At 41.7% G+C, this 24,492-nt stretch overlaps 1 protein-coding gene across 2 annotated transcripts; it reads left to right on the top strand.

Moving 5' to 3' along the window:
- Positions 1-368: 368 nt before the first annotated feature.
- Positions 369-24,148, top strand: WDR31 (WD repeat domain 31). Of its 2 annotated transcripts, none has more exons than XM_027869612.1 (11): positions 369-485; positions 1,608-1,702; positions 4,778-4,902; positions 5,388-5,517; positions 8,183-8,257; positions 13,689-13,833; positions 13,948-14,048; positions 15,457-15,524; positions 16,804-16,945; positions 17,607-17,769; positions 22,940-24,148. In XM_027869612.1, exons 3-11 carry the CDS (start codon positions 4,856-4,858, stop codon positions 23,098-23,100), a joined length of 1,032 nt encoding a protein of 343 aa, XP_027725413.1. In that variant the 5' UTR covers positions 369-485; positions 1,608-1,702; positions 4,778-4,855; the 3' UTR covers positions 23,101-24,148. The 2 variants fall into 2 exon arrangements, with proteins under 2 accessions (XP_027725413.1, XP_027725412.1); XM_027869611.1 differs by having other exon boundaries at positions 5,334-5,517.
- Positions 24,149-24,492: the final 344 nt, after the last annotated feature.

The raw sequence follows: 24,492 nt of genomic DNA, 5'->3' as shown, positions 1-24,492 counted from the left end.
ACAGATGAGGAAATTGAGGCACACAAGAGGTTAAGTGATTTGCTCAGGGGTCACAAACTGGTTATGCTTCTGAGACTGTATTTGGCTGTATATGACCCCAGGCCCAGCGCGCTACCCACTCCCCAGCAGTCTCCCAGAGTACGAGAAGCCCTCGGGCCAGGGTCAGGCCTGGGACAGCGCGGTGGAGACGCCGAGAGCTCTGGGGGAGGGGGGAAGCCCTGGGATGGGAGGAGGGGAAGAGGAGGCGGGGCAGTCCCGTCCTGGGAGAAGGAGCTGGGCACAGCCGGGGGCGGGACTCTCGATTGGCGGAACCCTTTTCTGCCCCTCCCGCGCTGCCGCCCGGACGCATTTGGCCGGCACACAGCCGCCCTAGCGACGGGCGCTTCGTTGCTAAGGGACGGCCTGGAGAACCGATTCCTGCGCGCATGGAGACTGGAGTTTGCAGACCCCAGGCCTCTTCGCCAGCCCTGCCTCAGCCCCTGACAGTGCGTATGGAGTGGGGATGAAGGTGGTAGGGAACGTGGGAGGGGGGCGGGCTAGGGAGAAGAGCCGAGCCCCTGCATCGTTGGGACACCGAGTCCCGTTCCAGAGGCGGGGGCGGGACAGGGCCCCCACGAGATTTCCTCCCCGCGGGTCAGACTGGAACCCCCCAGCGGAGGGGCTGCCACCGAGGTTCCCCCTTCGCGGCCTTTCGCTTCCCTGGCTGAATGGTGCCGGGGCGAGGCCCACGGCTCTGGACTCGAGGACTTGGGTTCAGATCTAGCCTCTACTACCTGTGTGCTCTTGAGCTTCCCTTCCCTGAACCTCAGCTTCTTCATCTGTGAATGAGAGAATCGGACCCCATGACTCACAAAAGCCCTTCCAGCCTCAGATCATAATCCTAAGAGATGAGATAACTCTTAAATCCCAGCTTCCAGCTCGAATCCTTCTGCCTATCTCCCCTCCCCCGCCTTTGTTGGGTTTCCTGGCCCCTGATCTGGGGCGGGGGGGAGGGGGGGGGGCGGCGGTCCTGTAGGAGTAAGGCTGATACCCCCTCTCCTTCCCTGTCTCCCTCTTTCCTTTTTCCTCCATTAGTCACATCATCATGCTTTTTACTTGCTCTTTGTGTGTCATTGGGAATTCACTTCCTTTTTGTAGGTCTCAGTTTCCCCTTATGTAAAATGAGGAGGTTAGATTAGATGGTGTCTAAGGGCCTTTCCAGCTCTGACATTATTCAGTGAGTCATACTTTTATGTGTGTGTATTTGTATGTGTGTGTGTATAATATATAGTTTTAAATAGGTGAAATTGTCATCACAAAACTAGAAACTCCAAAGAAACAGATTATTTGATGAAGAGATGAATTAACAACATGTTAGTGGAATCTAAGCTTACCCTGAAATATTTATGGGGAGGATGAAATAAATTACCTTGAAGGTTTCTATGCTTATCATTTATTCCTAAGAATGTTTGCACTACTGTAAATTTTTCCAATTGTTGGGAAAAATGAAATTAATCTCAAAATTTTAAAGGTTCTTTTGAAAAGAAAGGTTATTTTATAAATCTTTTTGCTTTGGAATTATATGGCCAATGAGAAAGAATAACTAAGTATATTATTATTCATTGCAGTGACTAGCAAGGGTCTATCTGAATCACTTCTCCCAGAACAAATTGGAAATCTTCAGATATATCCATTTACTACACAGATCTGGTTGGGATTTGGGGTAAGTAATTTCAAAAGTTATCTTTTTATTGTAAAGCCCTACAAATGTTTTTTTAAAAAATAAATTTTATTTTATTTTCAGGTCTGAATTTTCTTCCTCCTGCCCCCCCCCAAAAAAAGGAAAGAAAAAGACAAACAAAATTCATTACAAACTATAGTCAAGGAAAACAAATTCCCACATTGACCAGCTCGCAGATACTTCTTACAAATAAGATGTCACTTGAAGAGTTAAGAACCCAATCAAATTATTTCAAACTGAGACCAGTGCAATTGCAGTACCAGATATAGGGAAAAAAAATGCCATTTTTGTTTTCTTTTTTAAAATTTGTCATAGTCTTGGGAAAAGGAATAATTTGGTAGATTAGGAGTCTAGACATCGTGTCTACTTAAGCAAACATTTAGCAGCATCTGCTACATGGAGAATACTCTCTAGCCACAATTGAGGTATATCCTTAGAAACAGTTCTTCCTAGAAGAAATAAGTAGAGATACTCACAGTGCAGAGTTTCTTTTCTTGGGGCTGTTGCTTCCCATGAATTCCTTCTTATTTATCTGTATAGACCAAACCCCATAGGAAAGGAGGAGGGGGGTGATTTCCCTATCTCTGTTTAGTTCTCCTAACTACCTAGAAATCTGAGTCCAGGTGTCTAGTTTTTTCTCCCCCTCCCCTCCCATCTTCTCTAGAAGATTACATCCTCAGTCATCTCCCCCCTCTTTTCTCTGAAATCTTCGGCCATTTCCCACCTCCAGGTTCATTTCTTCTGCATTCAAACATGGTACCTAAGCCTTTACTACCCTTAAAAAACTTTCACTAAACCTACCATCGCACTGAAGGTCTCGCCCTCTATTTCTCAACCAAACACCTTGAAAAAGCAGTCCATGCTAACAGTTTCCATTTCTTCTCTTCTCACTGAGCTGTTAACAGCTCTTTGCAATCTGGCTTTTGACTTCTTTCGACTAGAGCTGCTGTTTCCAAAGTTACCAATGTTCCCTTAGCTGTCACATCTGCGGTCCTCATCCTTCATCTGCATTTAATACTCTTGGTGATTCTCTCCTCATGGATATTCTCTCTTCTCTGGGTCTCCATGATCCTCCTCCTGTCTGACATTTCCTTCTCAGTCTCCTTTGCCAGCTCATCATCTGTATTATGCACCCTCATCTGGGAGTGCTCCCCAGAGTTATGGCACACACTCTCTTCTCTGTGCTCTGTCTCTTAGTAACCTCATCAATTTCCACTATCAGCTATGCAGATGGCCCAGATTCTGTATCTAGCCCCAGTTTTTCTCCTAGCTTCAGTCTTGCATCATCAATCACATATTGGATGTTTTTAGACCAAATGTCCTGAAGATACCTCAAACTCAAATGTGTCCAAAATTGTGCTCATCATCGTCCCCCCCAAACCTCTCCTGCTCCAAACGTCTCTGTTTCTGTTGAAGGCATCACTGTCCTTACGGTCTTTCATGTTTTTCGACTCATATATACAATCAGTCACCAAATCTTGGCGTTTCTACCTTCACAATATCTCTCATATCCGATCCCTTCTCTCTATTTATGTAGCTACCACCTTAGTTCAGGCCTTCACCCCCTCCTTGTCCTGAATCCAGACTCTAGTCTAAGTTATTACAACAGTCTCCTATTCTGGTGTTCTTGTCTTAAGACTTTCACTACTCTAGTCCATTCTGCACAATTACCAAAGTAATTTAACTTATGTACAGATGTAACCATGTCAATCCTATAAAACTTCCATTATCTCTAGGATAAAATATAAACTCTATAGCTTTTAAAGCCCTATGCCACCTGACCCCAAGCTATCCTTCTAGCTTCTCTGGACATGACTCCACCTCCTGAACTCTGCTCTGCAGCCAAACCCACCTTCTCTCTGTTTCTCACATATGACACTCCTATCTCCCATCTCTGTGCTTTTGCATTAGCTGTTCCACATATCTGGGACACACTCCCCTCTTACCTCCTCCTCATAGAGGCCCCTTTCTTCCTTTAAGACACTATCTTCTTCATGAAACCTGTCCTGCCCCTGCTAGTGTCCTTCCTCAGAAACTACCTTGCATTTAACTACTTTGTATACATTAGTATTTATTCACTTTATACTTATGCTATATATATATGTATAATATGTATTTATTGTCTCCACCAATCAAATATAAACCCATTGAGAGCAGGTACAATCAGTTTCACTGTAATTGGACAAAAAAAAAAAAAACCACCGCATTATGCAAAATCTCTCAATAAAAAAACACAGGGAAAATAGGTTTGGCGCAAAATGCTCAAAAACTTTGTCAGTGACACATTAGGAAAAAAAAAGATAGGAACTTAGTAAAAAACAGTAGCTCAGTTTTGTTCATGTCAAATGGTTAAGAAATACACAAATACTACCACAGATAGTGGCCACTTCCATGGGCTGCTGCTTGACCTCCCTCTCACTTCCCCCACCCCTTGTCAGCAGCATACAAGGAAGTAGTTGGGAGGGTTGAAACTCTGAACTTCTGCCCAAGGCCTTATCAGAAGGGTTTAAGAATGGTATGGACCAGCCCTTCTCTGCCGACAGCTCCTGCTGCACCAGAAGTACAATAAATATGGCACGGTTACCTTGACAGAGATCTCAGGTTTGCTTCTAGAAGTGGACTTTGGAAAGGTTACTGCTTGTGAGTTATTGTGAAATGATGTAGTTTTCTGCATTCTCACTCTTTTTCCCTGGAAGAAGTTGAGCAGAAGCAGACTTGAAATTAGCATGATGTTCAAAATGTTCCCTAATGTATCAATCACATTGGAACAAATTTGCATTTTCAAAACAGTCGTTACAGTAGAACTGATTTTCTTGTTTCATTCTTTGTCCTTTTATCTCCATAGTTCCTGGCACATAGAAAGTGCTTAAATATTTATTGGTTCATTGATTCATTCATTCATTGGTATGGAAAGAGAATGGAAAGGCACCACCACATCTCTTAATTACTAACCCACATACCTAGTAGCAAGCCTTCTGACCATCAGCCCCTACTTCTTTATCACTGGTAGAATTGTTGTTCTTGTTGTAACGTTCAGGTGGTATATGACTTTTGCAGATCCCCAGGAATGCCAGCTCAGATGTGCCAGCAGTGGCAGGTAGCATTGGCACAGGTGTTGACCAAGTACTTTGAACCATGGGCAAGCTCCAGAGCAAAATCAAACATAATACCTACAAATACAGGTACAATGACCTTGCTGTAACCCAGGGCTCCCCAAGCTTTCCAGCCCAGAGCCACATCACAAGCCACCAAATGCACCCTTCCGCTAAACAAAACAGCTTAGAGAGGGTGGCCAGGGAGGCTGAATTACCATCCCTTGAAGGACAAATTCATGTGTTCCTGTTGGTTTGGATATGTCCTGAAAGTCTTGACATTGCTAATGCCTCTTTCTGAGTCAGGAAAGCCTGCAAATCTTTGTGGAAAATTGCCTGAACATTAACAAGACCTATTTTTTTGTCTGTATTAGTTTATCTGAGCATTTATAGAGAAATAACAACTCCAAGTTCCTAGCAAGCTTTTTAGTGTCTGATTTGCCCGCATCATTTTCTGTGCTTCAGTCCAACTTATGTTGGCCTGACATCCCCATTTCATTTCAGATCATTCCTTTCCCTAGTCCCGGTACCCTCCTGAAATTTTCACCCTTTGATTTGACTGCCCTGTCTACCAGAACTGAAGGATATGTGGAGGAGAATGGATCTACTAAAGTGGTCCAGGAGTACAAACAAGCTCACACCGATGCTGTCAACTCAGTTACTGCTCTGAATCCAGACATTTGTGTCTCAGGAGGAAAAGATAAGGTAAAGATGACAGTGCCAGTTGTTGCGTGGGTGAGCAGAATAATTAGAGTGGCTCTGGGAGAACAGATTTGATTAAATGTAGTTGATAATCTTAAAATTAGAATTTAAAAGTTCAGAGTTAGAAGTATCCACGTTCTGCTGTTATAGATTTAGGAACCATTGGTTAGCTGAACTAGATTGTTCATCTTGTTCTGTGCTGGTAGCTTTATCTCTCAGGTTTGAGGAGCCATGTTCACACCTTATTCTAGCACTCCCCTCCTCATCACATATTTTTGCATGTGATTGTTTTATTTCCTGTGTTTTTCATATTTTCTTTCATTCTTTGGAGGCAATTAGGGTTAAGTGACTTGCCCAGGGGTCACATAGCTAGTGAGTATGTCTGAGGCCAGATCTGAACTCAGGTCCCTCTGACTCCAGGGCTGGTGCTCTATCCACTGCGCCACCTAGCTGCCCCTGTTTTTTCTTAAAAGTCTAAAAGTTCTGGAAAGCAATTTGGACTTTTTCAAGAAAAGTAACTAAATTGTTTATACTTTTGACCTTCTCAGCATATGCCCTAAGAAGGACAAAGATAGAAAGGTACAGTATATACCAAAATATGCATTGAAGCATTTTTTGTGTCAACAAAGAGGTAGACACAAAGGAAGTACCCGTCAATTAGGGAATGGCTGAACAAATTGTTCAGCTATGTTCATGGGCATCTAGGTGGCGCAGTGGATAGAGCTCCTAGAGTCAGGAAGACTCATCTCCCTGATCTCAAACCTGACCTCAGGCACTTACTAGCTGTGTGACCCTGGGCAAGTCACTTAACCCTGTCTGCCTTAGTTTCCTCATCTGTAAAATGAGCTGGAGAAGGAAATGGCCAACTATTCTAGTACCTTTGCCAAGAAAACCCCAAACGGGGTCACGAAGAGTATGAAATGACTGAACAACAAAGAACAAATCGTGATATGCAAATATGATTTTCTTGGCAAAGGTACTGGAGTGGTTTGCCATTTACTTCTCCAGTTCATTTTACAGATGAGGAAACTGAGGCCAACATGGTTAAATGACTTGCCCAGGGTCACACAGCTAGTAAGTACCTGAGGTCAGGTTTGAGATCAGGAAGATGAGTCTTCCTGACTCCAGTCTGGGTGCTCTATCCACTGTGTCACCTAGCTGTCCCTTACAATAACATTAATGAAAACAACAATTAAAGGAAACCGTACTCTAGTAATTATAATACTCAGTCTCAGTCTTGGAGAACTAATAATGAACTGCCTGTCTATATGGCAGAGAGTTGAGGGACTGCAGGGTTCAGAATGTTGTATACATCAGTAGACATGGTCACTATATTGTTTGTTTTTGTTTAACTTTTCATTTGCTACAAAGGAGATTCAATTTCTTTTTTTTAATTAATTTATTTTGATTTTATCAACAATCACTTCCATAAGCTTTTGAGTTTTAAATTTTTCTCCCCCTCTCTTCCCGCCTCCCTGCCCAAGATGGCACACAATCTGATATAGGCTATACATATACATTCCTATTAAACATATTTTCACATTAGTGATGTTGTAAGTAAGAGTTAGAATCAATAGGAGGAACCACCAGAAAGAGGAAACAAAACACAACAGAAGAAAAAGACAGCAAATAGTATGCTTTGATAGCATTCAAACTCCATAGTTCTTTCTCTGGATGTGGATAGCATTTTCCATCATAAGGCCTTTGGAGATGTCTTAGATCCTTGCATTGCTGAGAAGGGCTAAGTCTATCAATATTAGTCATTGTACAACGGGGCTATTGCTGTATACAATGTTCTCCTGGTTCTGCTCACTTCACTAAGCATCAGACCATACAAGTCTTTCCAGGTTTTTTTAAAGTCTGCCTGCTCATCATTTCTTATAGCACAGTAGTATTCCATTACATTCGTATATCACAACTTGTTCAGCCATTCCCCAATTGATGGGCATCCTCTCAATTTCCAATATTTGCCGCCACAGAAAGAGCTGCTATAAATATTTTTGTACATGTGGGTTCTTTTCTCATTGGTATGATCTCTCTGGGATACAACCCTGGAAGTGTTACTGCTGGGTCAAAGGATATGTACATTTTTATAGCTCTTTGGGCATAGTTCCAAATTGCTCTCCAAAATAGTTGGATCATTTCACAACTCCATCAACAATGCATTAGTGTTCCAATTTTCCCACATCTTCTCCAACATTTATCAGTTACTTGTTTTGTCATGTTGGCCAATCTAAGGAGATTCAATTTCAAACAGGAATGAGTGGGAGGATATATTCATAATAGACCATTATGTAAAAACAAAACATTTCAATGACCTTTTTTTTTTTAAGGCCAATGTATTAACCCTTAACTTCTGCAAACTGTCTTTTGAGTTTACTTTATTAGACCCTTTAGATTTAAGCTTAGCTTGTATGGAGAGGAGAAAAGATGAGTAGGAGGTCATCTGGAAAGTGATGAGAGGACAATGAAGTGAATTAAATGGAATCAGTCAGGGTGATATGATGTGTCAAAGGAAAGGGTGAAACCATTCACAGTGTGGAGGGATGAGGATGAAGGATACTAAGAGGAAGTGGTATAAGGACAGGGGCCTGTGAACAATAGGTGTAGTATTGATTTGAATCAGAAGATAATGGTCAAGTTAACTGGTTCTCACCACTCTCCTCAGATGGTCGTGGCTTACAATTGGAGATCTGGAGATATAATGAAACAGTTCAAAGGACACGAACGGGAAATCACCAAGGTATGTTCAATGTAATTCAGCAAGCGTTTTAAAATACCTGCTATGTGTAAGGTACTGCCCTGGACTCTGAGGATACAGAGGCAAAACCAAAGCCATCTCTGCTCTCACAGTGTTTGCAGGGGGTGGGGGTAACCTGTGGACACAGAGAAGTGCACTTTATACAAAGAAACAGAAAGTGATTTTTAGGATGGAGAGAATACTAACAACTGGGGGATCGGAAAAGGAAGTTAGATCTGAGCTGTATGTGGAAGAAAGCCCAGGTGAGGAGGGAGGGAGAGATGGGGGGAAGAAGTACATTCCAGGCATACGAAGGACCCGCTGGCAGAGGCACAGAGGCGAAGGGGCAGAAGATGAAATGTTGCAGAGCAGACAGCTGGCAGGCCCATTGCAAGAGTGAAGGGGAGTGATGTGAATCAGACCAGAGAGACAGGCAGAAGCCGTCCTCTAAAGGGCTTTAAACGCCAGCCTGAGGATTTTTGCATTTTATCCTAAAGGCAATGATAAGAAGCCAAATGAAGATTTTCAAATAGCAGAGTGATATATGTGGTCAGATGTTTTATGAATATCAATTTGGCATCTGTGTGGAGAATGGATTAGAGAAAAGAGACCAGAAGCAGAGACCAGTTAGCTATTAAAACAGCCCAGGTGAGTGGTGATGAATTATCATTGTATAGGGAGTTTGTCCAACCTCTAGGGAAAAAAAAACCCAAACTAATAAAAGATTCGTTAGTACTACATAATTAGTAGTTCTATATTACTTGTAGGATTAACTATAAACTCTTCAGTTTGTCATTTAAAACTCTTCACAACCTGGCTCCAACTGACCTTTCCAGCACTTACTATATATTACTCCCTTTCACTCCACAGCCCAGTCAAAATGCCATCTTACTGTTCCTGTCCCATGACCCTCCATCTCTCATCTCCATGCCCTTACACTGCCTCTTCCCCATTAATGCTTAACTTCTGCAAACTGTCTTTTGAGTTTACTTTATTAGACCCTTTAGATTTAAGCTTAGCTTGTATGGAGAGGAGAAAAGATGAGTAGGAGGTCATCTAGAAAGTGATGAGAGGACAATGAAGTGAACTAAATGGAATCAGTCAGGGTGATATGATGTGTCAAAGGAAAGGGTGAAACCATTCACAGTGTGTAGGGATGAGGATGAAGGATACTAAGAGGAAGTTACCTTTTTTACCTCCCCCTTTTAGAATACCCAGCTTCCATCTAAACTTAGCTGAAGTACCACCTTCTAGAAGAAACCTTTCTTGATTTTTCCAGCGGCTAGTATCTCCCTCTCCAAATTAGCTTGTATTCATTTATTTTATATATACTTTATGTATGTGTATAAATCTGTATCTAAATCCATATCCCTATCCTTATCTATATATGTTATTTCCCGCATAGGGTATAAGCTCCTTGAGAACAGAGACTAGAACAGTCTCTGGTATATCACAGGTACTTCTTAAACACTTTTTTTTTAAATAAACATTTGTTGACACCTAAGTGGCACAGTAGATAGAATGCTGAGCCTGGAGTCAGGAAGACCTGAGGTCAAATCCAACCTCAGACACTAGCTGTGTAACCCTGGACAAATCACTTAACCTCTGTCTGCTTCAGTTTCCTCAACTATATCATGGAGATAGTAATAGCACCTACCCCTCCTACCCCCTCTGCTGTTGTGAGGATTAAATGGGATAATGAAGCACTTAGTGGGATTAAATGGGATAGTAAAGCACTTAGCACAATGCCTGACATATAGTTGGCATTTAATAAATGCTTATTCCCTTCTCCCTTCCCCCTGATTAATTGATTGACTATTTAATCCTAAAGAAAAATACTAGAGGTATTGATATTGTCAGTCCCTACTCCAGGAACAGAAGAACATACTACATTTCCCATTATTTTTGCTTAAGTGTAAAGCATCTGACTTTTGCTTATCCTCCCAGTAGCTCAAGTGATGGTTAAGAGAGAACAGAACCAACCCTTCCCCAAATCAAAGTACAGAGGAAATTCTTCCTGACTCAAACTACATTATTCACATGGTCAACAGAGTTTAAATTGAATGCATGTGATATACAAGGGACTTGTTATTGTGTTGTCAGGGTTGTTGAGAGCAGCGGAAGATAAAGAGAGAGACTGCTGTCTAACTAGAGAGAGAGAATTTATAGACAAGAAAAGCTAAATAAAACTAATGAATTTAAAAAATAATAGAGTAAAATCTAAAGGCATTATATGATAAAGTGCCAAATGAATAACATAGAACAGAAAATCAGTGCTTCAGGTGCTCAGAGCAGGGAAAACTCTCTGGGCCTTTGTTGGTCAGGAAGAGTTTCACCAAAGAGGTAGGATTTCAGATGGGTCTTAATGGATAGGTAGGGTCTCAGTAGGCAAACAGACAGGGAGCAGCGCCAGCAATGGTATGGAAATGGGAAATGAAACCGACCCTGGTACCTAGTGATCTTAACAAGTTCCCAGTTTATACAACCTCAGGATTTTGAGGGATCCTCATTGTAGCTATTCTGTTGGCACAGATATTAACTCCTATGTGTTGTACAATTCTTGTTCATCTCCCCCCACCTCACCCCCCAATAAATCTGCCATAGAGGATCTACCTAGATTGCTGAAGACCTTCTTCTAGAACTTTTTTTAAAAACACATTTCACAGACATTGCTATAGCATCTGTGTTGTTCATCAGTTATCTTTCATTCATGACCAACATACCTTCTTTTCTAATAAAAGATATTTCCTTAATAACATACCACGTGCCACTTCTTGGGCATAATTCATAGTTGGCAATAGCTGCAATCATATTAACCTTTTTCCACCTACAATTTTAATTTCATGTTAATTGTGGTTTTTAATTGTTCACAACCATATAGCATCAGAAGAAATATACTGGCATCAAGAAGATTGGCTTTTGTTTCAAGAAATAGCTTCAGATCACCGAAAACACTGCAGTTTCTCAGATGCAATCCAGCCCTCTCTTTTCCTCTCTTCAATTCTGTGCCTAGCTCATTATCAAACTGCAGTGCCCATCAAAGATATATGTACTGATGAACTAACTTAATGGGCTGCTCCTCCAGCTTCAGCCATAGCCTAAGAAATGTGCAGTCTTTGTACACATATAGGGTTTTGTAGGAATTACTAGGTCCATCTCTTTCAAATGATTATGAATCTCATTAAATATAAGCTCTCTGGTACTCTGGGATTGGATGCAGTCAGCTCAATTTCGGCTGACAATAGACACATTTGGAAGGTTTCATCATCTGTAGGGAATCCCTCTTACATTTTGCCCTTACATAATCATATCTTCCATGATTATGGGAAACACCTTTGGGAAGCGTATACGTCCCTATTTTATGCTTTGCTTGATATTGATAATCAGAGGATTGTTGGATGAAGTTATCTCTGCATTTGCATCAATCAGAAATCTTGTATGGTTTTAATGTCAGGGGAAATACCTTGTTAAAGGAAAATCTTTAAGACTATGTTTTGTTATATCATGTTGAATGCTTTTTTGTAATCAACAATCAATCAACACAGTGGAATCTTGGTACTCTCTGTACCTTTCAATTAGTTGTGTTACTGTAAAGATTTGGTTGAAGATTATCTGTGAAAGCTTTCTTGTTTCAATATCATTTTGTTTCCAGCAAGAATATGCTGGATACATGTATAGATTGTCCATATTCAAGATGTTTTCCCCCCCTTAAGCAGTTGGGGTTAAGTGACTTGCCCAGAGTCACACAGCTAGTAAGTGTCAAGTGTTTGGTCTAAGGCCGGATTTGAACTCAGGTCCTCCTGACTTCAGGGCCGGTGATGTATACACTGCACCACCTAGCTGCCCCCAAGATTTTTTTAACATGAGAAAAGTGTGCTTACTGGAATAGTAGTTGCTGATGTCTTTCCCATCACTTTTGGGAAGATAATGATAGAATCCAAGATTTTTCTCATTCTCCTGGTATCTTTACCTACTTTACATGTAAGACAACTTTTTACCAGCCATATATATGTATTAGGGGCAGCAATACCACTAAGCAAGAGGAAGAAAAGCAGTGACCTTTCCCTCTTGACTCAATTTTGTTCCTATGCCTTTACTCCTTTTCCTTTCCTCTGTGTTTCAGCCAAATTGGCCTCCTTATTGTTTCTGACACTGCACATTCCATCTCCATAGGTAGGCTGTTTCCCATTCCTGGAACATAATCCCTTCTCATCTTTTCCTCTTAGACTCCTTAATTTCCTTCCGCTCAAGTGCCACCTCTTTCATGAAGCCTTTCCTGAGTCCCCCAAAAAATTGTTTTATATTTACTTTACAAATACTTTCTGTCTCCTTATATGTGTCCATATCATTTCCTCTGATAGAATGTAAGGTTCCTAAAGGCAAAGACTGTTTCCTTTTTTGTCTTTGTATTTCCAGAGCCTCACACAGTGCCTAGCATATAGTAGGTGCTTAGTAAATGTTTATTGGTTTATTACTTGAATGATGTGACAAGAGTGGGTAATAACAGATGGCCAACCTGAATGCTGTGTCAGAACCTATAAAATGTTAAAAATCCAATATTAAGATGGAACCATGTGCATACTCCCTCATTTCCAGTCTTGTATCTATCATTTTCTGTTTCCACCATGAATCCAACATCAGGGAAAAATCCTGATGCTTCTGTCATAGTTCCAGACAGCAATTACTTGTGCCACATCAACTCCATTTACAGCTACAATCCTTCAGCCCATAATCTAGAGGAAGGCCTCCAGCAGATTAGGTAGATACACTTGAGTATATATGGGAGAACATAGACACGGCTTATATAAGTTTAAAAAGTGTGGGTGAGTTGCCTGCTCCATCATTCGAAGGAGGAGGATGTATGAGATCTACACATCCGTCAAAATATTGTAGTATCATTTCCTCCAGTAGCTTATCAACTCACTGGTTGTAAGCCAGGAGGGCTATCAGTTACATTAATGTTTATAGATGATCTAAAAACTGTGATCCTTAATAACCCTCTGCCTTAGCATACTCTGCCAGCATCACTGCAGAGGTAGAAGGGGTCACTAGAGGACTGAGGGTCTTTTTGTATTTCTCTTTGTTTCTTGGGTTGCCATGGCCAAAGCATTTATCACCTAGTGACCGGATTTTTTGTAATGAGTTTTTCCATATTTAGGGTAGTCCTTGGACAGCATGTATAGTTGGTCACTAGGAATTACACTAAAAGCCTTTCCAGTTTTGTAGAACCTGCTAGAGCTAGTTCCACTCACATGGCCTTCAAGAACCAAGGATCACCACCATGCTACGAGGAATATTGGGTAGGATTTTTTTTTGTGGGAAAAGTTCTTAATGTGCTACTTTTAATAAGAGAATTGTGTGCATATCTTTCCTCTCTTTTTGAAATTAATCCTGGACATAAAACTATGGATCTTTTGCCTTGTTTTCTGAACAGGTAGCCTGTGTTTTTGGAACAAACCAATTTTTCAGTGCATCTCGTGACAAGACAGCAATACTATGGGAGTTAAGTGGAAATTCACAACCAATACAACAGTTTCTGGGCCATGACATGGTTGTTACTGGATTAGCTGTGAGTCCAGGTGAAGCCTGCATCAAACTTGTTTCTAACCTGCAAAGCTTTTCCTATGAATGTGCTTTCCTCAGTCCCATTTAAAATCATAACCTCATGGACTCTCTTCTTAAAACCATTATAGATTCTTCACAGATATGTACTGGTTCTCGGGACAATACTCTCTGCATGTGGGATATAAAGACTGGAGAATGTCTTCAGAAAGCTACCGTTTCAAGAAACCTGGTAAGAACTGGGTAAAAAACTCGATGTCTGTGGTAGGCAGCATGATGTAGGGGCAAGAACATACTGGATGGGAAGTCAGTAGACTTCCAGGCCTAGTCCCAGTTCTGCTACTAACTAGCTGTGTGATATTAGTCAAATAACTTCATCTCTCTGGGCCTAATTTTCCTTCTTTATCAAATGAAGAGATTGAAAACAAGAATCTCTTAAGGTCCCTTCCAGCTCTAAGAGTTATGTTTCCATGATGCTATGTAATAATGATGGCTGACATTTATATAGCATTTCAAGGTTTATGAAACACTCTACATACGTTCTCATTTAATGTAATGCATTGGCTTTAAAAGATTTCATCCTTCCTGACTTTGTGAATCTATTGCACGCAGAAGGCTATCTCCAAGGAAGTAGCTCCTGCCTTTATTTAAATGGATAGACTCACATTTTCTGATTATAGATACCAGGTTATGAGAGAAAATCCACTTGCCCTTTGTTCTCTCCTTTGGAGAACTGTGTTAATTTTGAAAACTTCTGTAAGCCCGAACCAGCAGGGGGCCACATCAGTAATGAGAAAGGTTAGAATTTTGACTTCTCTTTTTCCCAGTGCCACCGTATGGAGTCCTCAGATAGGCAGTAGGTTTGGCCATGGATTACTCATTTGGCCTTTTAGACCCTCCTTCCACTCATCTGGCCGTGAGCTTTAGTCATTCCATTTGTTTGCAGAGTCCCTGATAACATAGGTCATTAGGTGGGCTTAAATGAGAAACAAACCAAGTAAAAAAGAGTAAAATACCCCCGTTTCTGGCAGGGAGGGGGTGGAGAAGAGAACAAATGGCAGAAGAGAAATGGTGATTTTTGCTAACAGGTTAGAGTCATCATATTATGATCAGTAATCATTTCTTGTATGACCCCGGTTGCTCCCCAAAACGTGATAAGAAAGGATTTGAAGGAAGGGAAGGAGGCTTGTCAGATAGGTGGTAGAAAATTGTTATAGTCCTGTAAATGGCAGAGACTACATAAATGTCTACATTGTTGGTTGTCTTTTTACAAAATAATCAGAAAATTTTATTTTAATGCCTGACATAGTGTTTTGAAATGTTTGAGTTGCTTTCAATCTCTTTCCCAAAATCTGAAATTAAATTTGTAGGGGAAGGAGAAACAGAGAGAAACAATTGAAGTTATTACATAGGAGATGCTTGATAAATGTTTATTGCTGATGATGGCTTAAAAATAAGACATGGTGGCATGAAATTGTACAAAGTCCCTTAAAAGCATATTTGTTAGTTCTTAGATGTTTGAGAAGAGATGCAGATATATTTTCTGTGGAGCAATGATTTGCTGGAAACTATGGAGATATTAGAGAGTGCCTTGTTTGGTGGGATTTATTTTGAAGTTTTTAAAAAGTTCATTCTTCTAGGTCACTCATCTATGCTGGATCCCTGGAGAACCACTTATTCTTCAGACCTCTGAGGATAAAAGCATCAGGTGGGCTTGCTAATGGAGTAGGGATCTGTAGAGCTCACGTTGTAGGGCATCTGAGTACATGCTTACGTGACTTGATTCTTGTCCTTTACTGTTAGCTTCATTCCTTCTGCCCCCTGGGAAGGCCCCATGTGGAAGTCACAGGTACCATATTTGGTCCCATGTACAACCCTCGATAGGAGACCCCTGCAGTCCTAACTAAATCTGCTGCTGCCTCCATGTCCCCAGTTTGGAGGTGCTTGTTTGGAGTTGGTCTCCACACCTCCAATCACCAACTGTTCTTGCCTGATCTCTTCCTCATTTCTCCACTTAGCTGCCTGACATGTCTCTGTGATTGTACACTTAACCCCTAATCGAAGCCCTCTGTTTAGCTGCTAGTCTCTTCTTTTCTTTGGCAGCTAGGTGGTGCAGTGGATAGAGTGCTGGATCTGAACTCAGGAAGACCTGAGTTCAAATGTGGCCTCAGACATTTGAGACAAGTCACTTAGCCTCCATCTGCCTCAGTTTCCTGAACTGTAAAATAGAGATAATAATAGTACCTACTTCCCAGGGTTGTTGTGAGGATCAAATGAGATAATATTGGTAAGGCACATAGTAGGTACTTAATAAATGCTTATTCTTTCTCCTTTTCCTTTTGGTTCGGAGACTATCAACACTAAAATAGATTAGGGAAGAGGTGGGGGGGGAAGTGTTGCTTTTTAAGTGTGGAGCAGAAGAAGAATTATAATTAATGGAATTAAGGGAAGGATCTATATTTTGTGATGGCAGGAACTCTAGATTATGACTCCACATTGAAAGTGCTAGAAATCGTGTAAGAAAATGTAATGGAAATAGTCCCATGAATTTACCTCATGCATAAGTTGAAGAATATCTGTAAATCTTCTGATTCTGATTTCTAAAATAGTGCCCAGCTCAATTAGAGCAATTTCCTTATCATATATAAAACAGATCTCACAGTATGATTAGAACTAGGTCACCAGCCCCAAATTACCTGGAAAAATCAAGTCACTTTATTTAAAATCTTGTCAATTAAATCTTTGAATAGAATATTCCAAAACATCAGCAACTAATGTCCTTTCTTAGAGCTGTTGTACCAACTCTGGAACCTTGTGGACAGACCCATTTCGGGGAGCACTGTCTCCTAGACAACACAGGACATTCCATGATTCCATGGTTTTGATCCTGGGCAGCAAAGAACCAAATATTTTGCATTAGCAGATTATCTGAGGTAGGCATATTGTATATGTTTAATCCACTTCATTTCCAACGCAATTCATTTCAGAATTTGGGACAGTCGCAGTTTGCAAGTGGCTCATAAATTTCCAGTAAAGCAGCATATTCAGACCTACTGTGATGTTAGTCCAGATGGATATAACTGTGTCTCCTGTAGCAGTGGCTTTGGAGGGGAAGGCTGTGAAGCAACGGTAAGAGATTATATCAAAAAAGAAGGTAACTCCTGCCACATGACAGCCCTTCAGATATTGAAAACATGGCTCCTTAAGCCCTTTCTACACACTAAACATTCCTAGTTCCCTCAGCTAGATCTCAGACGACATGGTCGGTAAACCTTTCACCATCTTGGTCTCACTGCTCTGAATGTGCTCCAACCAATCTAATACTTAGGACAATGGGGCCTATTGCCTCCCTTATTCTGGATGTTATACTTCTGTACATCATCTGCATGGTGACTAGAAGACAAAGCCAATATGTCTGTGCCTTCAACTAAGGACCTCTTACCCGTAAGACCCCTAGAGTACACCAAAGAGAGCTAGTACACAGCAGCTGGAGGGCAGCAGGGCCACTTCATGCTCTCCCTAGGCTGTGGTTATCTGTTTGACAACAGCCTCCTTCAATAAGAAGAGTTTGAAGTACTGACATCAGCTTTACCTACAGAATGCAGATTCTTCCTACCAATATTCCTGAATGGTCAGTGCCTTGCACATGGTAGGTACTCAATAAATATTACTCAGTGGATGGATAATTGATGTGTGACTGGGTGGATGTCCTGAGAAATAAAACAGTTAAGAGACTAGAGGAAAGTGTGTACAGTGGTTCCTTTTTATACCTTGTGTAATTATGTTACAGTTGTGGGACCTAAGACAGACTAGAGGTAAAATATGTGAGTACAAAGGACATTTCCAGACAGTGACATCCTGTGTCTTCCTGCCGAATGGGTTATCTGTGATACCAGCGATTGCCACGTCATCATATGACAGCAAGGTGAAGATTTGGAACCAAGATACTGGAGGTGAGAGAGTTACTATATGTTTCTCCAAAAGCACCATCGTGGTAATGATTGCTTCCTTTAAGAATTCTCCTTAAATTGGTTTAATGTGTGCAATGGCCTTGGTGCCTACCTAACTTCCAAGTAGTTAGGAGATCACACTAAGATCCTGGGACCATTCTCTTCCCTCCCCTTAGTAGAAGCAATTATAGTGATGTGGTCACTACTAAGCCAGATAGCCTTTACATTTTAAATAACTTTTACATCTGTGCACATCCCCTACTCCCATGTAAAATGTAATACTCAAAATAACAGTCAGGAAGATTAATGAAGACTTGGTAAATATGAGGGTTTTTTTTATAGGATTAAAATATGAACTCCAGTTGTAGCAGTTCTCTCAAATGTGCCCTCCCCTTCACAACAACAGCTTGGGTTTTCAGATTCCAGTAGAATCGTTAATACTTCATTGCACACGGGAACCAAGAAGCCAAAGAGAAAAACATTTCAGGGAACATAACTACCCAGATTAATAGAGGTTAGCACACTCTGTCCTGTATGCCAAGTACATACAGTTAAATAGATTCTACTTAGATAGAAATCTAAATAACTTGAAAATGTCAGATCCTACTTTTATACATAACTCATCCAGAATACTTGTTTTGCAGAAGTGGGAGTCAGCTTGACACTTTTGGAGCAAAGATTTAAGGGCATGAGGCAGCATTGTCATCAGCCAGAAACATTGTGAACAGCAACAATCCAGTCACAGACTGAAGGGCAGTCTTTTGTATATAGTATTTTAAAAGCTTCTCTTAACACATTAGTTTTTTAAGCTATGTAAGGGTAACTTTAGCACCTGTGAACTGTGATTGTAAGGGTAGATTTGTCCATTTTGAGTTCATTTCATAATGATTATCTGTTTGAATAATCCATGGAGAAGACTAGTAAAAATTTTTGGCTTTATCCACTAAACTACATCAAATGAACTTTAAGTGACTATCTCTCAGCTAGTTGGAACAGGCATCCAAGAAGAAGACATTTGAGGACCAGAATCCTCCCCTGCTTTCATTACCTGGGCTCCCTGAAAAGCAGGATCCACTCTACACTTTCAGGTCACTAAAAGTCCTCTTAGTTTCCCCACAGTTGGCAGTTTATGCTACATGTCCTTAGTAAATATGGATTTAGTATTCGATTTAACCTGTTTTATTCTAAATCACAAACCATTAGAGCTAGAAAGAACCATAGAGGTGAAAGGACGACATTGAGGCTCAATGAAATGAAATTACTTATTCCAGATCACAGTCATTGTTAGAGCCAGGATGAGATCCCAAGTTCTTTCTGAGCTTCCCAGTTTGTAAAATGTCTCTGCACAGCTTGCCCCCAGTGCCTGTAATGCCCTCCCTCCACCCCTCTGCCTCTTAGACTCCTTAGCCGCCTTCAAGGCTTCACTTAGGGACTGCTCCCTCCCTGAAGTCCTTCTTGATTCCTCCAATTGTTAGGGCTCTTTCCCTTATCAAATTAGTTTGTATTTGCTCATCTATATGTCCTATATCTGAGCAGAATATAAGCCTCCTTAAGAACAGGCACCATTTTTAAGTTTGGTTTGGTTTTTCCATTCTTTTCTCAGGATCTAGCAAAAAAAAACCCTTACACCAGTAGTCAGGCCAACTCCATCAGCATTTACTAGGCGCCAGGCAATGGGCTAAGTGCTGGGGATAAGAAGACACACAAAACAGCTCCTGTCTTCAAGGAGCTCACAGTCTAATTGGGGGAGACCACATGCAAACAACTATGTACACACGAGATGTATACAGGATAAACTGAAGGTAATCTCAGAGAGAAGACACTAACATTAAGGAAGCCAAAAAGCTTTCTTGAAAAATTTTAGCCAAGACTTTAAGGAAGCCAGGAGGCAGAGTTGAGGATAGTCACTTTGATAGCTGAGTGGAGCATAGTCTTTTTTTGGGGGTGGGGAGGGTTAAGCAATTGGGGTTAAGTGACTTGCCCGGAGTCACACAGCTAGTGAGTGTTGTGTGTCTACCTTCCTGCCCTGTGAGTGGAGCATAGTCTTGAGGCACGGAGATCAACCGGAAGGCTGCTGCCGTGGTCCAGGTTTGAAGTGATGAGAACCTGCACTTGGGTTGTGGCAGTGTTAGAGGAGAGATATACGTGTCCTAGAAATGAAAGAGTGTGGAGGTGAGGGTGACGCCAAAGTCACAAGCCTGAGTGATTGGAAGGATGGGGTGCTCTTTACCATGTTGAGGAAGTTAGGAGAGAAGGTTTTGGGGGAAAGATCATAATTTCAGTTTTGTACATGTCGAGTGTAAGATCTCTATCGAGCATCCAGTTCCAGATGTTCAGTAAACAATTGAACATGCAAGATTGGAGTTAAAGAGATAGGTTAATGCTGAACAAATAGATCTGAGAGTCATCTGCCTAGAGATGATAATTAAATCTGTGGGAGCTGATGAGATTACCAAGTAAAATAAGAGCAGGAGAAGAGAGGAGGGCCCAGGACAGAGCCCCTGGGAATGACCAAGATTTAAAAAGCATGGGGCAGCTAGGTGGATAGAGTTCTGGCCCTGGAGTCAGGAGGACCTGGGTTCAAATCCAGCCTCAGACACATAACACTCACTAGCCATGTGACCCTGGGCAAGTCACTTAACCCCTTTGCCTAGCCAAGAAAAAAAGATTTAAAAAGCATGTCCTGATGATAAGCCAGCAAAGGAGATTGAGAAGAAGCAGTTGGACAGGTAGGAGAAGAACAATGATAAAAGTAATATCATGAAAGCCCAGAGAGAAGAGTATCAAGGAGAAGAGGGGGACTGACAGAGATCAGGAAGGATGAAGACTGAAAAAAGGCCATTGGATTTAGCATTTAAGAGATCATTCATAACTTTGGAGAAAGCAGTCTCAGTCAAGTGATGAGGCCAGAAGTCCAAGTGCCAAGAGTTAAAAAGAAAGTGAGAGGAAAGGAAGTGGAGGCACCAATTGTAGATGGCCACCTCAGGGAATTTAACCATGAAAAGGAGAAAAGATATAAGATGATAGCTATCAGAGATGGAGAAATCAAATGAGAGTTTTTAAAGATGAGGAAAACATGGACAGTATTTGTAGAGAGATTTAAGCAGTCAGTCCACAGGAAGAGATTGAGGATTAGGGAAAGAGTGGGAGTGATAGAGCTGGTGATCTTCTCGAGAAGATGAGCTGGAATGGGATCACTTGTGCATGTAGAGGGGTTAGCCTTGCCAAAGAGAAAGGCTGCCTTATGATGGGAGATGGTGGCAGAAGGTATCTGATGAGATGAGCAGGGGAGAAGAGGAAGCTCCTGGTAATGGCCCCAATTTTTTCAGTGAAATATGATGCACAGTTCTCAGCTGAGAGGATGAGGGTAGGGGAAGCTATGGGAGGTTTGAGGAGGGATAAAAGGGTTTGGAAGAGCTACCAAGGAAAGTGGCTTGATTTGGGAGGCATAACAAGGTTGTGTTGCTGCAATGAGAGCCAGGTTGAGATGATAAATTTGTAGTGGTTTTCTCCAGCTTCATTCAGCATGAGAACAAGAGCAAAGGCAGCAGATAGTGGAAGTAATCCAAGGCTGGGCTTGGCAAGACATGATTGGCGACAGGATGAGAGAGCAAGGGACAGGAGCATAGTCTAGAATTGAACTAGGTTCACTGAGGAGTCAAAATGGGACTGGGAGGAGAATGGGTAGCTAGTGTAGGAGGAAAAATTGAGGGGTAGAGAGATTGTAGGTCACAGAGAGGACAAAGAGCAGGGTAGGGGGTTGTAAGGCAGGGGAAAAGGTAAGATAACATAAAAACGAGAATTATAGTTATCCTTTCCATATCATGGCCGTTAGGGGCACAGTGTCCCTGCGGTCTGGAAAATCTGCATAAAATTTTTTGGCCCTCCCTTTGTCACAGAGAAGTCTGAGTTATTATAGTATTAAAAGATAAAATATGTTGTTATTACACAATACCATACATATATTTTATGCATTTCTAAGTTTCTAAACTTATTCTTTGTCATGTGCTGGCCTTCTTGTGTTGTCTGCAGCTTCCACAAAACTCCCCCCAAAATTTCCATTTAATTTCTTATGCTGACCCAAGATATATCAAAATCACAAAGGGGAAAGTTGCGATGTGGAAGGGATAACTGTAGTCGATAAAAGAATTCCATAGTTCGTAAACATGGAAGTGGGACATTTGTGGAGTGATGGCAGGATCAAGGGTGTGACCCTTGTGTGTGAGGCTGAAGTGGGGTAGAAAAGTAGATCTTGGGAAACAGATTGAGAAACTGAGTTACAGTGTTTGAGGAGGTATCAGCATGTGTTTTGAAGCCCCCTAGTATGAAGGCAGGAGTTGGAAAGGAGAGAAAGAATGAGTCATGAACTGAACTCCTTGAGGAAAGTAGGAGTGTTCTGGAAGTTGGTAAATAACAACCATCAAAATTTCAAATGATATTAGCTACTTAATAAGTGCTCCATGAACTGAATGTGTATTGAATAAAATGATGCTTTATGGTACCTACCTAATAGGATTGTTGTGAAGTTTAGGTGAAGTAATATATTTAAAGTGCATTGCCAGTCTTAAGGTACTATAAATGTTAGCTATTCTCATTGTACTGTGCTATAGTGTATTATATTGTAGTGTACTGTATTACCCTCCTGTTGTTATGTTCTGTGCACCTCATGAGAGGCAGAATGGCATGGTGGGTGGAGGGTAGTCTCAAGGCCAGGGTCCAGAACGGCTCTGACACACAATGGCATCTTGTAGTGCTGTGGATGACTAAGACTTTTTTTTTTTTTTTTTGGTGAGGCAGTTGGGGTTAAGTGACTTGCCCAGGGTCACACAGCTAGCAAGTGTCATGTGCCTGAGGCTCGATCTGAACTCAGGTCCTCCTGAATCCAGGGCCGGTGCTCTATCCACTGTGCCACCTAGCTGCCCCTTTCTAAGACTTTTGATTGTAGAAATGATGCCCAGGGCAGCTAGGTGGCACAGTGGATAGAGCACCGGCCCTGGATTCAGGAGGACCTGAGTTCAGATCGAGCCTCAGGCACATGACACTTGCCAGCTGTGTGACCCTGGGCAAGTCACTTAAACCCATTGCCTAAACCAAAAAGAAAAAGAAATGGTGCTCACCCCTGCAAAGCTTGCTCACATTTCTGAAGAAACTAATGGCTTATTCCTTTCTCCAGCCTGCCTTTTTACCCTCCCTCTGGATGGATCTGGCCCTTTGGTTTCCTTGGCCGTCTGTGACACCTCCTCCCTACTTTGTGCAAGTTTCAACTCTGGAATTCACTTACTCAGGATCAATGACAGCAAAGGGCTGCAGATGCAGGAAGTGGCCATGTTTTGATGTCTCGTTACCTTCCTCTGTAAAGGGAGCTCAGGCAAAAACAAATCCTGGAACCTCCTCTCTCAGTGTAAGCTTTTTTCTTCAGTTGTGTCTATGGCACTCAGGAGGGCATAAGGAACACATTTAGGAATGATACACAGGTGTTAGCACAGAGGTTGAAACAAGTCAATTGTTTCAAAAACAAGATTATTTCATTTAGTTTAGAAATGCATGTCAGTTATGAAGTTCTTAAGCCAAACTTCATTTAAACATATTCTGATTTCAAAACTCTTTGCCCCACCATCCAAAAGTCAGTTTATGCCTCAAAACATGCCCACTTTGATTGTGATAGGTGAGAGATGGATAGGGAGAGACCAGGTGGAGAGACTCCCACTGCTCATGCCAGTCACTTACCATCTTAGAGAGCCGCCCTAGAGGCCCTGACTTGCACAGGATGGGTCAGAGGTGGAATGTGAAAGCAGGTCTTCCTGACTTGGAGGCCAGCCTCATGCCAAAGGAAGGTGTAGGCAGAATTAGGAAGGAACAAATAAACATCCCAGGAGCTAAGGTGGAGCTGGGTGAAAATGTGTCTAGGCCCCATCAGATTGTGTTCAGTGTCTCAATCAGTGCTTTATCTTCAGTAGAGATAAGTCCTGGCTGTTTGGGTCCATGCTTCTTCTCTTCTCCTTTGACTCTGACCCCATTCCTGCAAGGTCTCCTGGGTCCATGGCAGCTATAATAGGGAATAGGAGAAGCAGTAAGAAGTATGAATACTTTAATGAATTCCCAGCTCAAGGAGTAAAATAGCAGGGAATATCAATGAAATGACTAGTTAGAATAGTGGATAATCTTAGATTCACCCCATGCAGCAAAACTTACAGAAGAGAAATGTAACCTGTACAGAATGAGCCTGCTACGAAGAGTGTTCTGTTCCAGGGCCTGCTTCAGAGAGGGGCTTACCGTTTTGTATCTGAAATCCCCCTAAAACCTTCACCAGCCAAGGTTGGCTTTGGATCCTGGGGTTCATCTAGAGCTTCTTCTTTCTTTTTTTTTTAATTTTTGTTTGTTTTTAGGCAATTGGGGTTAAGTGATTTGCCCAGGGTCACACAGCTCGTAAGTGACAAGTGTTTGGTCTGAGGCTGTATTTGAACTCAGGTTCTCCTGACTTCAGGGCCGGTGCTGTATCCACTGCGCCACCTAGCTGCCCCCTTAGAGCTTCTTCTCCTCTCTCTTTTCCCATTTGAGGCTCTAGCATTAGGTTGCCTTATTCTTTTTTTTTCTTTTGGCAAGGCAGTGATGAGGCAAAGATTTGCCTATGGTCACACAGTTAGTGAGTATCATGTGTCTGAGGCCTGAAGTCAGATTTGAACTCAGGTGCTCCTGACTCCAAGGCCGGTGCTTTATCCACTGTGC

The sequence above is a fragment of the Vombatus ursinus genome, unplaced genomic scaffold (assembly GCF_900497805.2).
Source record: "Vombatus ursinus unplaced genomic scaffold, bare-nosed wombat genome assembly UNPS02014793.1, whole genome shotgun sequence".
In the NCBI taxonomy this organism is placed as follows: domain Eukaryota; kingdom Metazoa; phylum Chordata; class Mammalia; order Diprotodontia; family Vombatidae; genus Vombatus; species Vombatus ursinus.
Note: the sequence above shows the minus strand (reverse complement) of the source record. Positions and strands in the feature narration are given on the sequence as shown.